The sequence below is a fragment of the Psammomys obesus genome, unplaced genomic scaffold, assembly GCF_907164565.1.
Source record: "Psammomys obesus unplaced genomic scaffold, mPsaObe1.curated_primary_1811, whole genome shotgun sequence".
NCBI classification, from domain to species: Eukaryota; Metazoa; Chordata; class Mammalia; order Rodentia; family Muridae; genus Psammomys; species Psammomys obesus.
The window spans coordinates 1,138,366-1,152,714 of NW_026596134.1; the positions used below are offsets into that span (position 1 = coordinate 1,138,366).

The 14,349-nt window shown below is 45.1% G+C and overlaps 1 protein-coding gene across 4 annotated transcripts; it reads left to right on the forward strand.

Annotated features, from left to right (window-relative positions):
• The first annotated feature begins 4,859 nt into the window (after positions 1 to 4,859).
• On the forward strand, positions 4,860 to 10,392 carry Atp5mj (ATP synthase membrane subunit j). Of its 4 annotated transcripts, XM_055593279.1 has the most exons (5): positions 5,052 to 5,159; positions 5,354 to 5,522; positions 8,326 to 8,449; positions 9,427 to 9,450; positions 10,220 to 10,392. In XM_055593279.1, exons 2-5 carry the CDS (start codon positions 5,508 to 5,510, stop codon positions 10,252 to 10,254), a joined length of 198 nt encoding a protein of 65 aa, XP_055449254.1. In that variant the 5' UTR covers positions 5,052 to 5,159; positions 5,354 to 5,507; the 3' UTR covers positions 10,255 to 10,392. The 4 variants fall into 4 exon arrangements, with proteins under 4 accessions (XP_055449255.1, XP_055449256.1, XP_055449258.1 ...); XM_055593280.1 differs by lacking the exons at positions 5,052 to 5,159; positions 5,354 to 5,522 and adding an exon at positions 4,860 to 4,963; XM_055593281.1 differs by lacking the exons at positions 5,052 to 5,159; positions 5,354 to 5,522 and adding an exon at positions 4,970 to 5,045.
• Positions 10,393 to 14,349: the final 3,957 nt, after the last annotated feature.

The window sequence follows — 14,349 nt, forward strand, 5'->3', positions numbered from 1 at the left end:
ATGAACATTTTGAAACTTTCAAAGATGTGTTATGGGTTTGGTTTTGTTTTGTTTTGTTTACTTGAAATTACATTTAAAGCTTATTGACCTGGTTAGAAATTTGTCTTCAAATAATTTACTATGATGCTCTTCCTGGTGGCTCACGGCTGTAATACTAGCAACTTGGGAGGCTGAGACAGAAGAATTGCTGGGCGTTTGCAGCCTGAGCAACACAGTAAGAAATTATCTCAAAAAAATCAACTAAAATAAAATACTCTTTTTTAAATCTTAAATCTGATTCAGCTCTCAGGACCCTCTTTGCAATCCTACCAGTGACTGGAGACCCTAAAGAGCTTTTGCTCATGGTTCCCGTCTATCCACAGTGGATTACATTCAAGAAAGGTTTTGTGTATTTGAGTGATTTTGCGATGTCAGTTTGGCACAGTCTAGAGTTATGTGAGGGAGTCTTAATTGAGGGACTGCCCAGATCAGACTGGCTTGTGGCCATGTTTGTCAGAGATTGTCTTGATGATGGTGAGATCCCAGCCCACTGTGGGTGGCTCCATTCCTAGGCAGGTGAAGCTGAGCATAAGCCAGTAAGCAGTCTCTCCCCCCACCCCATTCCTGCCTCTGTTCCTGCCTGAAGTCCCTGCCTTAACTTCCCTCAGTGAAAGATTGTGACTTTTAAGTGTAAGCTGAAAGAAAACCTTCCCACACACACACAAGTTGCTTTAATCCAAATGTTTTATTGCAGGGACAGTGATCAGAGTAAGACAGTATTTATTAATTTAAAATAGCACTTTTTAAAAACTCATTTGATGTCAAGAGATATTATTTATGAAAATCACTATATTTTCCCAAAAGCTCATGTGTACAAGTAACACTTTTTAAAGTTTTATACTTTTATTTACGTGTATGTGCATGTGTATGCTATGTGTGAGTGCAGCGTCCATCGGGGCCAGAAGAGGGCAACAGACCCTCCTGGAACTGGGGATACAGGCGGCTTCGAGCTGCCCAGCATGGGGGCTGGGAACCATACTCTGGTATTCTTCAAGAGCAGCCACTGCTCTTACCTGCCGAGTCATCTCTCCAGCCCCAGAGTGACACGTAGAAATGTTCGCCAGTCTCTTAGTGTCTAGCTGAATGGCAGACTGCAGTTTTTCTGTCTCTGTGTTGATACTATATGGTGTCACAAGTCTCTCAGCCTCTGGAAAATTCCATGGTGCACATGAGAGAATTCTAGCAAGAAAAGGCAAATCTTTCTATTGTGATGAAAAGACTTCTGGTCCTCCTAGGCCTTATGAGCCAGGGGGATTGACTCCCTCACATAACAGACTTTCCAAGTGTTGCATGCAGCTCATTTGATTGAAAGCCCCACTTCCTTTCCAGGCAGGGCTATGGTCGTTGCTCTTCATTCTTTCCTGAATCCCTTCCCTTCCATCTGAACTCACGTTTCTCTCCCCTCAATGACTTTACTGCAGACCTGTTAGTAATTATGCCTTGTTTTTCAACTTGTTCAAAACTGTATTTCGCCTTTATTAAATGCTAATTTTCCTGTAAATAGAATCCTCGATGGGCAGTTATTTTACAGCATTCTTAGGTATTAGGATCTTTTCCTTTGGTAATGCTAGGAATAGAAGCAAGGGTCCTCGCACATAGGAAGCGAACACCCTTTCACTGAGCTACAACCTTAGCCCTGGTCTTTAGTTTTATTATGTGGCTTCCAGATGTTTTATTTCTCTCTCTGCTTGGTTTCAGTAAGACTTTTTGAGCCTTTGATTTTCTTTTTAATCCCTTCGGAAAATTCTTAGCCAGCTCTTAGCAATTCAAATATTTCTCCCCAGCTCCCTGTTGATTTCTTTCTAAGACCCAATTAGCTGTGTGGCCGAGGGTAAAGCTCAGTTGTAGAGCTTTACCTTTACCCTTGTTCGAGGCCCCAGGCTCATCTCCAGCACCGTGAGAGAGAGAAGCTCTATATGGTAGCTTGCCCCTGTAATTCTAGCACTTGCGAGACTGAGGCAGGGGAATTGTCAGGAGTTTGAGGCCATACATATACACAGGCAAAACTTATACATAAAATAATAGCAATTTTAAATTAAAACAAAGGAGGGCTAGCTAGATGGTTCAATGGGTAAAGGTGCCTGACAATTTGAGTTTGATGCCTGGGACCTCCACATGGCACTTGTGATATTTTCCCCACTCACATCCACATAATAATTTTTGTTTGTTTCGACAGGGTTTCTCTGTGTAGCGTTGGCTGTCTTGGACTTGCTTTATAGACCAGGCTGGCCTCGGTAACAAATATTTTTAAAGGGAAAAATAGAAAATGAAGGAGTGTATCTGGACTTTGCTATTTTGTGGGTTATTTTTTCTTCCATTATTTCAGCCCTTTAACACTAGATACAGGAGAAAAAAAGATAGAGAGGAAAGGTGACATTATCATTAGACACTTTCCTGTTGACTAGGGACACGTCTGAGCTCCACATCAGGATATCTAATTTCTTCTTGTCTCTTCTCTGCATACCACTGCCTAACTACAACCAACAGCCACCCACCTAGTGACGCGCTAGATTTATATACCATCTGAAAAGTCCCCAGAATTCCAAAGTGCAGCTGGCAAATACACCTCTGCTAGAGCACAAGGCAAATCATAGTCAGCTGCTGCAGAGCAGCCCAGAGCCCCACACCTGCCACTAAAACGAAAACATATTCTTATAATTCTGTTTTTTAAAAGAAACCAAATTCCAGAATTCTCACTGCCAGGGAGGGAAACAACACCAGCTGCACTGAGCTGAATGGGATGGGCTTTCTTTCCGTGTGATGCTTTGTCTTCTCTTATTGGGCTGTATTTTTTATTAGTTTCACCTGTCTTCTGCCTTTGGTCATTTCTAAACACAGTTTCTTTTAATCCAATAGGTCGATTTGTTTTTCCAGTTTCTGCTGAGATTTGAGTATTCCCTTAAACAGAAGTATGGTGCTAAAGAGATGCCCCAGTGATTCAGGGCACTTGCTGCTCTTCCAAAAGACCCAAGCACCAACATGGTAGAACACAACTATCCATAATCCCAGTTGCAGGATATCCAATGTCCTCTTCTGACATTTGTGGGCAAACAGGCACACACTTGGTGCACAGACATAGTTGTAAGCAAAACACTTGTGTCGTGACAATTTTGAAATTTTGGTTTCCTCAAAAACACAGAACTATTGTAAGAATGTGTTTTTGCTTTAATCCATGGTGGAAGGATGTGGGGATGTTTCAGATTGTCCATGGCAGTTGACTGTGATTTGCCTCATGCTCTGGCAGCAGCGTGATTTTGTCAGCTGCAGATAGTTTCTGTGATTTGTATAATGTTTGGGATTCTGGGGACAGAGGGTACATGAATGTGAGGGCCCTGAGAAGTGGGGTCAGTGGTTGTTGGTCATTGAGAGAGGTTGGTTGGTTGCAGTTTGTCAATCGCCATGGTCAAGGAAGAAACGAAAGGAAAGAAATTAGATTTAGGAATTTTCCTAATTTCTCTCTCCTCTCTATCCTTGTTTCTTCCCTATCTAGTGTTAAGGAATGAAACTAAGAGCGGGAAAAAGAGGAGCCCACAATGTAGATAAGACCAGGTACACACTCATACACATAAAAATAAATCTTTCTTAAAAACTAAAAGCAAGAACAACTTTTGTTCATTTGCTTCGTTTTTGTTTTTAGAAACAGGGTCTCATGTAGCCCAGGATGGTCTTAAAACCCTGATCATCTGCCTCCACTTTCCAAGTGCTGGGATTGTATGTGTACCACATACAGCTTGTATACTTCTTAAAAAACAAAAACAAACACTATTAGGTTGAGTCCCTGGAATTTCTGCAGTCTTTACCTCATTCTACAAAATCTTTTAAGGATGATCAGTATGCACAGAATGGCTGCTTAATCAAATATGTAGAGCAAAACGTAGCATTATTAGAGGAAATAGCAAGAAGTGTCAAAAGCCTGACATAGTGCAGGCCTTTAATCCCAGTGTTCAGGAGCCAGAGGCAGGCAAACTTCTGAGTTCAAGGCCAGCCTGGTCTACATAACAAGTTCCAGGCTACACAGAAAAACCCTGTCTCAAAAAACAACCAAGTAAAGAAGGTTTCCTTTTTCTATGTTTCCTTTGGTGTTTTGTTTGTTTGGGTTGGGGGAGTGTGATAGTCTAAGTAGCCCCACCCTTTTTCAAACTCAAGAGATCCATACCACCACATCCTACACCCCAACACCTCTGGGTGTGCCTCTGCCCCCCAAGTGCCGGGGAATTAAAGACCTGAGCTACTGGGTTAGGCCTTTGCTTTAGTATTTTTTTTTTTTTTTTTTTTTTTTTTCTGAGACAGGTTCTCACTGTGTAGCCCTGGCTGTCCTGGAACTCACCCTAGATTAAATTAGCCTCAAACTCACAAGAGACCCTCCTGCCTCTGCCTCTTGAGTGCTGGGATTAAGGGCATGCGCCACCATGCCTGGCTTTTGATTTAGGTTTTGGGACAAAGTCTCACACTGTAGTCCAAGTCAGCCTGAAAGTCAAATGAAAGTCAAATCTATGGCTCGCCGCTGCTTCTGCCTCATGAGTGCTGGGATTAAAGGCATAACCCCTTCAAAAAAAGGCTTTTTGTTTGTTTTCTTTATGGTCAATTTGTCTGGATTATCTACCTCCCTGGTGTCAGCACTGAAAGTCTCGTATCCCCAGAAACCCACCAACCCTGAGAAAGCTGGACAGTCAGCTTTATGACACCCGGCGACACGGTAGACTCCGCCCAGCAATTTCCAGTTTTGACCAACCTCCACCCAAGCTTGCGGCACCCGCGCGACCACCGGGGGCGCTGTGGTGCGCAGGCGCGAAAAACCAGGCAGCCAGCTTCTGCTCCCTCCGCTCCTTCCGCTTTCCCAGCAGGCCCCGCACGGCGCATGCGTGCTTTGTGACCTTTCACTGTTGTGGAATCTGGTGTGGCCTGTGGCCTTGATCCTGCTGAGGTAAGAGCGGGACGTGGGCGTTTTGCTGTGTTCCCAACAGCTTGCACTTAAGACGGGCCAGGACGGGTGCGGTGGGACCACGGTAGGTCGGGAACGCAGGCGAGGGACTCTGGGATCCACGCTGACCTTGGGTTAGCCCCTGCGCCGTGGACTGCACGGAGGTCTCCCGGGGTTCTCCCGACTGCCTCAGGGAAAAGTAAGTGCCCGGCTCAGTCCTCCAGACCGCCAGGAGGGCGTCCCGGGCTCAGCCACGCAGACTGCGGGAGTGCACGGCGGTCAAGTCCTCCAGACTGCAAGGGTTTTTCTGGAGTTAGTCTCCCTGGTTGTGTGGGGGCAGGGGTTGAGGGTCTGCAAGGGTGTGCTCTTGAGATCCATTCTTTATACTGATAGAGAGATTACTCCCCAAGACTTCGAGGGAGGACGCCTAGTATCCTAGAAGGGGCTGTCCAGGGACCAGGTGCTAGTGGAGGCCAACGTCAGCCAGCATTATGCCCGGGCATTGACACATGGGTGGACCCATGTAACTAGGCTTTGGCAAAGGAGCATGCCATCGTTAACTGTGAGTATCCTGTTACCTACCCAGGTTACTCGGCTAGTTAGTGATACAGCCAGAATCCAAGCCAGGAAGCGTCACTTCTTCCCTTTAGGCCACAGGTTTCTTTCAAGTTAGGCTTTGGCACGGGGGTGTTGGAAATTGTATGAAACCGCATTATAAACCTAAGACTGTAACATGTCCTCTCTTTCCAATGTACTGCCTGGTGATAGCCTATATATATATATATATATATATATATATATATATATATATATATTATTGGTGTAGTTTTCAAAAGCTTTGCAGGCGTAACCAGTCTCAATAAACAGCCATTTGACCTTCCAGTAGGATGGGCTGTTAGAGAATCTGGGGTTCTAAAACTAACGGCTGGGAAATAAGGTTGGTCAGAGAGACTTCCATGGGAAGAGTAGAGGACTCACTGAATACTGGATACAGATCACTTGTCTAGCCAAAAATACAGCAACACTGGCCAAATGGGCAGTCTGGGGGCCAGAGATGAAAAGGGGAAATGCCTCCACTCTGCCAGGGACCCATGGTAATTTAGAATAAGGAGACTGCCAGGGTCCCTAGATCCTGAACAGATACCAAGGTAAGTCTCTCCACATCCTTTACTCTTTCCCTCTAGACCGTCATGTGATACCACATCTCCACACACACACACACACACACACACTGGGGGAAGAGGGGAGGGGTTGGAAGAGGTTGAGACAGGGTTCTCTGTAATGCTCTGGCTGTCTTGGAACTTGTAGATAGCCAGGCTGGCCTCAGTTTAAGAAAGATCTGCCTGCCTCTGCTTTCCAAGCTCTAGGTTTAAAGGTGTGAGCCACCATTGTACTGACCTTGATACCACCTCTTAACCCAGCCTGTGAGACAAAATCTCTTAAGTCCTTTCCTAGAATTTCTATGCCCTAGGAATTGTTGCTTTCTGTTGAGTTTTTACAACAATTCCTTGTTATTGATTTGATCATTTACTGAGTGCTTATTCTGTACCAGGGACCATACTGGATCCTTTGTTGTTGTTGTTGTTTGGGGGGGGGGTTAAGACAGGTTCTCCCTGTGTAACCCTGGCTGTCTTGGAACTCATTCTGTAGACCAAGCTGGCCTTGACCTCAAAAGATCTGCCTGCCTCCTGAGTGCTGGGACTAAAGGCATACGCCACCACTGCCTTGCTAGGTCTTTCTGTATTTCCAGAGTCCTGTGGGGCAAGTAGGAAGTTGAGAACAGAGCTGGGAGCCTCAGGTCTTCTACAATACTTTCTTGGCCCTTGTCTGTCCCACAAAAATGCCCCTCTATTCACTCAGTGACTTGGGATTCTTCAGGCCCAGCTCCTCAGAGGCCACCTCCAAATGCTATCCCATGCAGGACAGTCCTGTCAGAGGCCACCTCCAAATGCTATCCCATGCAAGACAGTCCTGTGAGAGCATTTGGATATACATATTAGAAGGAAATTTAAGGACAGATATACCATCTGGGCGAAGATAATAGCCATACCCTACTAGCTAACTCTCTGAACTAGCTAACCTTCAGAGCCTTGGCTTAAATTCATTCCTATAGGAAAGATCAGGAAGCAAGCCACAGAGGCAGTTTCCTGTAGTGATCAGGGATATGGACCAGATTCGGTATAATCTAGAATATGCACACTGTGTGTGACTGGTGCCCTTGAAGGTCAAAGACTCCCTGCAACTGGAGTTACATTACAGATGGTTCTGGGACAGGAACCTGTTGAGCCATTTCCACCCCAGCGGACATCCTAAATGGTGTGCCCATCTTCCCTGCTTCCCTAGTTGAACAATAACATACACAAGCAGCACTTGTGACGGGATGCTAGGCACGGCACTCATTTAACATATACTAACGGTCATAGCAGCCCCTTGAGGTGGAGCTGCTGTTAGCCGTTATATGAGTTATATGCTTTTAGCCGCTGTCTAAATTAGTGGGTGAAAACAGGGCAGCTACCCTTCTCCCCATCCATCTTCAAGTTCATTATCTGTGCTTCTGCTGAAGATACTTCTCCAGGCAGCCTGCCACTTCCTTCCACTCACACATGTGCCCTTCATTTTTGCTGAGTGAATATGACCCAGGTGTCAGTAGTTCAAGGACAGCCACTAGCCTTTGACTGCAGTGAGCTTTTCACAGATGTAGTACTATAAAATGACATACTGTTGTGGAACACTGCAAAGTAGAATTCTGTGTGCAGTAGTGGTATAGAGCAGGGCCCTTCAAGGAAAGAACATACTGACTGCGGCCCAGCTGTTTCCAAGTCAAGTGAGAAGGGCAACCTGAGGACTGAGCAACTAGAGATTAAAGTATTAATTTAACAGGCCTGTTACTCATGTTTGTGCTTGTTTTAGGGGGGTTTTGTTTGGTTTGTTTGTGGGTTTGGTTTTGTTCCCAAGACAGGGTTTCTCTGTGTAACCTTGGCTGTCTGGACTCACTTTGTAGACCAGGCTGGCCTCAAACTCGAAGAGATCCACCTGTCTCTGCCTCCCAGAGTGCTGGGATTACAGGTGTGTGCCACCATGCTCCGATTGTTTTTCAACCTGAAATGCTAATGATGCTAAAAGGAATGTTTTCACCCAAAGGTCAAAAAAGAGTGATGTGTGACTTGGGGCCACGCCACTTTGGTGGCAGATAGGCTTGTAGGGCAGCCTGCAGCAAGATGGGTAGGGGTTTCAGGAGTATAGAGAGCACCACAGAGCCTGTGGGGAATAGAATATCATACTTGTTGGGTAGAAGTGATGAAAATACCTGGTCACTTGGTTATATATAGCAGCAGTTATCTTAATGTTTATCACTTCTTTTTCAGATGCTTCAAAGCCTTATTAAGAATGTCTGGATCCCCATGAAACCCTACTATACCCAGGTTTACCAGGAAATTTGGATAGGAATGGGGTTAACGACTTTCCTCTTTTATAAAATCAGGAAAGCTGGTAGGTTTATGCTGTTATTTCTTTTAATTGGCAGGAGGAAATGTCTTCAGAAAAAAAAAAGAATCACAATATCTATTAAGGAACTGTGACTCTGTAAAATATTATTTTCCTGTGTATATAAATGTGTGTGTGTGTGTGTGTGTGTACACACACATGCCTTAGCACCTGTACAGAAGTGTGCAATTGGTTCTCTCCTTCTTGTATGTGAGTCCCAGGGATTGAACTCGGGTCACAGGCTTGTACAGCAAGCCCCTTTACTTGCTGAGCCATCTGGCTGGCCCAGAACCATGACCTTAGATGTCCATCGACAAATGAAAGGATAAAGAGAATATGGAATAAAGTAGCTGAAATAGCCCTTGTTGGAAGAGTTTAGACTGAAAAAATTGTAACAGATACACACAGTAGAATTTTGTTTATACATACATACATACATGTGTGTGTATATATATATATATACACATATATATATATACTTAAAACTTATTTTTAAATAAAATAAATAAATGAGTAAAAGTACACACACACACACACACACATACACACTTTGCAGGAAAATGAAGTAAAGATTGCCCTGCTTAATGAGATTAGCCCGACTGAGATAAATATTACAGGTTTTCCTCATGCCCAGTCTACTTACCAACACGTAAACAGCACTGACATGAAAGTAGAGAGAGGCTGTTGCAGGCAGATCTTTAGATGGGAAAGAGACAGATGGGAAAGGGAGATGAAAACAAGGAAGGAAAATGAGGAAGAGAGTGTGAGCAGGGCATGCCCGAGGGTGTTCGTACATATTCTAGTGAGACCTACTTCTTATGCTAATTTTGGAAAAAGAACTGGCTGTCACATAGCCATAACTCTTGAAAGCATGCTGGAATGCTTTACCCAGCCTGTGAAGCTCTGCAGTCACGTGTTGATTTTGATTGTTAATTGACTGTATCTGTAAGGCACTGGTGTAACTGATTTTTCCTTTGTTTTAGATAAAAGAAGTAAAGCTTTGAAAGGTAAGATTTCTGCCTTTTGGAATTGGTGGGGTGTATGTGAAAAGATCATCATAGTTTTTCCAATCAAGTTATAAGATTCCTGAGTTGAAACTGATACCTGGTTCAGTGATTCAACAGATACAGTGGAATGGAAGTACTAAAGATCAGGAATTTTGCAGTTAAATGTTAAGCAAAACAGGGTGCACTCTTTTGGATAAATGACAATGACAGAGGAAACAAGTAGCTTTTTTTATCACCACTAGGAAAGCATCTGCTAAGTTTGTGCCCTAGCGCTGAGTGTCTTGATTCTGTTTCTGTGGTGGCAGTGATGCTATGGTCATTCTTGACTTACCCAAGCCCAGACCTGGCACCTGAGCTTTGGGCAGGAGACCTTTGTCTTCCCCTGCCTGTGAACAGCTGCATCAGCATCACTTGCGCAAACCTGGATCCCTGCCAGGGGTCACACAGAAGTGTTCCTCACCCCATCCTGGGTGGGTGGGTGGGTGGGTTGGGACAGGAGCTGATTTTGGTTTTGAGGCAGGGTTTCTCTGTATAGTCTTAGCTGACCTGGACTCACTGTGTTAATCTCGGGTGGACCAAGAGCTCAGAGATCCTCGTGCCTCTGCCTCCCAAGTGTTGGAGTAAAGGCGTGCACACGGTGCCCAGCCCCCATTCTGTTTTGTAGCATTGAAAATGAACGTTTGCGTTTTCTGACTCGTTACTTTAATCAGTAAACTACTTTCTGCTCTTGCTTCCTAAATTGTATCATTTTGTTCCTCTCCTTGAAAAGGCTCCAGTTCTGCATCTGCCCATGGCCATCATTAACTGCTCCCTGAGTGGACTCAAGATGAATCGTGTAGACTAAGCTTAAGCAAGCTCTGTTATATGGAAACACGGAACATCGCTGTACGCTTGTCTAAGTACCACTTACAATGTGGCATTAATAAATGTTTGTGAGAAGCACCGCTCCCTGTGGGTACTACTGTCCACCTCCCCTGCATAGGTCCTTCGTGATGCTGTGGCTCCATGAGAGCCCCTGAGCCACCCTCTGAAGGAGGCCTGAGGAGTGAGAGGCAGGGTGTGCTGCCGGAAGGTTGCTCGCTAGGATTGAGGTATTAACTTTGATTCCAGTAGTCAGTAACATCTGTTAAATGGTTTTGCTTCTTTGGGAAAGATGTTAATTATTTTAAAGGCCAACTTAAATTTTTTACTAGAGTCAATAAGATCAGGGAAGAACACACACCAGTAATCCCACTGAATCAGGGAGGATCACAAATTCGTGAGTTCAAGGCCAGCTTTGGTTACTGAAAACCCTGTCTGGCGAAAAAAATATTTAAAAAATATGAGTAAGTAGAAAAGAGTTGGAAGGATGGTTTTGAAGAGCACTTTCTGCTCTTGCAGAGCACCCAAGTCTGGTTCTTAGCACCTACTTCAGGCAGCTTACAAATACCGGCTTACAAACACCCTCTTAGGGCGCCCATGTATATATAACAGCCATTACCCATTATATATGCCCATTTTTTTAAATTGGAAAGAAGGCTGGAGCCACGGCTCAGCAGGTAAGGGCGCTGGCCCCAGCCTGATAACCTTGTTTGGCCGCAGGACCTCTGTAGTAGAAGAGGAAGCCCACTCTTGGGCCTCTGTAGTGGAAGAGGGAGAGCTCTTGGGAGCTGTCCCGCCTCCAGTTGTGCATGGGAAGATGGTCTTAGAGCGAATGTAGACATAGGCTCTGGGCAGAAGTCTGTCTGAGTGCCCAGTCACACAGCAAAGCAAGCAGTGTGAAAAGGCCAGCAGAAAGCTGTTGATGCACACCTCTAGCCCTAGTGACAGGAGGTGAGGCAGGAGGGTCACAAGTTCTAAACCAGCCTGGCCTACAGTGTGCGCCCTTGGGAGATTGAGGCAAGAGATAAAGAGTTCTAAGTCTTCGTTACATAATGAATTTGAGGCTAACCTGGACTACTGCACACGCATATAAAGAGACAGAGCACACACACAGAGGAAGGTGGTGCACACCTCTAATTCCGTAGCTCCTGTCTTAGAGTTAGTTACTCTTGCTGTGATGAAACACCATAACCAACTTGGGAAGGAGTGGGTTTATTTTGGCTTACATATTCTGAACACAGTCCTTTGAGGGATGCCAAAGCAGGAACCCGGAGGCAGGACCTGATGAGGCCGTGGATGAGTGCTGCATACTGGCTTGCTCCCCGTGGCTGACTAAGCCTGCTTAGATTGTTTGTCTTAATGATTTATTTGAAGTGCAATGGTGTTTACATGTATGTCTATGCAAGGATGCCCAAAACCCTGGAACTGAAGTTGTAGATGGCTGTGAGCCACCATGTGGGTGCTAGGAATTGAACCTGGGTCCTTTGGAAGAGCAGCTAGTGCTCTTAACCGCTAAGCCAACTTTCTAGCCTCAAGCCTGTTTTCTTTCTTCCTTTGTTTTTTTGTTTTGTTTTGTTTTACTTGCTTGTTTGCTTTTTGTTTTTACAAGACAGGGTTTCTCTGTGTAACCTTGGCTGTCTTGGACCGTCTTGTTGACCAGGCTGGTCTCTAACTCACAGAAATTAGCCTGACTCTGCCTCCCTGAGTGCTGGGATTACAGGTGTATGCCACCACACCCTGCTTTCTTAAAGCACTCAGGACCACCAGCTGAGGGGTGGTACCAATGAGCTGGACCCTCCCACATCAATCACTAAGAAAATGCCCTGCAGTCTGCCTGCAGCCCCAACTTATTAGAGGCATTTTCCATTAAAGTTCACTCCTCTCAGATGACAGTAGCTTCTGTCCAATTGACATAAACTGTCCAGCACAGCTGTGGAGGCAGTAAGCTCTACATAACTGAAGCCAGCCAGAGTTTTATGGTGAGACCCTGACACAAAATGGGGAAAAAAATTGTTAGTCTACACCAGCTTTTCTCAGCCTACACTGGAATCGGCTAAAGGCCATTGGCATGGACTTGGAGCTCTGTGTCTCTCATTCCATTGGTCTGGGGAAGAGCTCAACAAGTTAATATTTCTGAGTCCCCAGATACACTTAATGCCCAACGCCAGGTCTTAGGAATGGCCAGTCACCCTAAGAATAAGCTTGAAGCCCTTCCTTAAAACCACCAGCCACTCAACAGTTGCTGTTCGTGGACAGCGGCCATGTGCCATGGGGCTTAGTGCAGTTTGGCCTCTCAAGTGCCAGGCCAGGAGGGCTTCAGGAGGCTGAGCTCATCAGAGAGGAAGCTGTTGCACCTGCTCAGAATTGCTCAAAGGGTGGGCAGTTGCTTTTCCCACCTTACTACTAAGTGTTCCTTCAGTTAGAGAAAAGAAAGCAAGTCGGTTCTCCACACGGCTCTGCCCCGCTGTGAGCAGTGCCCTGTCTGCAGCATTGATAGAATCAGGTATGCTGAGCCAGATGTGATGACACTCTCGGCCTGTAATCTCAGCACTCCTGAGCAGAGGCTGGAAGCCAGCCTTGTTTATACAGTAAGAGCATGGTTTTTAAAACTTTAAATGTGTCTGCCCAGACCCCGCTTGCTGCTTATAAAATGGGGAGAATGCATTCTGAATCACCCAGGGTTTTGGAAACGGCAAGTCTCGTACTGAAAGTGGCCTGTAGGTGGAGCCAGAATGTGGCCAAACAGTGCTCACCAGAGTGGCCTTGTGGACCAAACCATAAGTGACAGCTGTGCCCTGGCGCTGGGACACAGTAAGAGCATCACGATTTTGCTGTTTTTTGAGGTGTCTGTGTGTAAACCGGGGTGGTCTGCCACTTGCCATGTCTCCCTCCTAGGCTGCCTTCAAGTGCAATGACAGTCCTGCCTTAGCTTCCTGAGACACTTGGACATCTTCCTTATGTCTGACCTAACATCAGGCAAGGCATCTGGAGTGGGAATTCTGAGGAATTTTATATGGTTGATCTGGGTGTTAAGTTGCTTTGGAGTTTTTTGAGACAGTGTCTCACTATGTAGTGCCAGTGAGGCTGACCGCAAACTCATTATCCTCCTGCTCCAGCTACCCAAGTTCTAGGGCTATAGGGGTACACTTGGCATTTAAAAAATATTTTTGTATGTATGTATGTGTGTGTGTGTGTGTGTATATATATATATATATATATATATATATATATATATATATATATTTGAATGTATGCCGTGATTATTCAGGTGCCCACAGAGGCCAGAGAAGGCATGTAACTCCAGTTGGGAGCTACACAGTATAGGTACCGAAACCAAAGACGACCGAAATCAGGTCGTCTTTAAATAAAATAAAATTTTAAAAAAGCAGTAATCATTCCTGTGAGCCATTTCTTCAGCCCCTGTACTCTGGATTTCTGATGAGTGCAATTGAACAAGGGGTGGCATTTAAGTAAAGTTATAGCCAAGTGTGATGTACATCGGTAGCCCCAACTGCTTGAGAGACACCAAGGAGGTCACAGGTTTGAGGCCAGCCTGAGCAATGCAACCAAACCCTATATTTATTTATTTAGTGCATTTCCTAGCTCTTGGTCAGGCAGAACAAGGAATATTATTAGTAAGCATAGGAAAATCCCTCTTAACACTAATGACAGGGAAGTGAGACTGGCCAGAGTATGTCCAAGAGTAGAGGTCCAGTGATCTGGTCCCTTCTGCTGCCAGGGCAGAGACTCCAGGGTTAAGCAGTATAGAAATAACAAGGCTCACAGAATGGGACTCCAGGATGCTGCTGATTAACCCATTGAATAAGAGGAAATAATAAAACAACTGCTGGGTGGACTAGAGATTGAAACATAGAAACTATGAGCCTTGTATAGAAACTGTACAAGCACATATTAAAAAATACTGCAGAGCCAAACATAGTGGCACATGCCTTTAATCCTTAAGCACTAGAGGAGCAGAGGCAGCCAGATCTGTGAGTTTGAGGACACTCTGGTCTAATGTTAAGTTCTTAAAGTCCC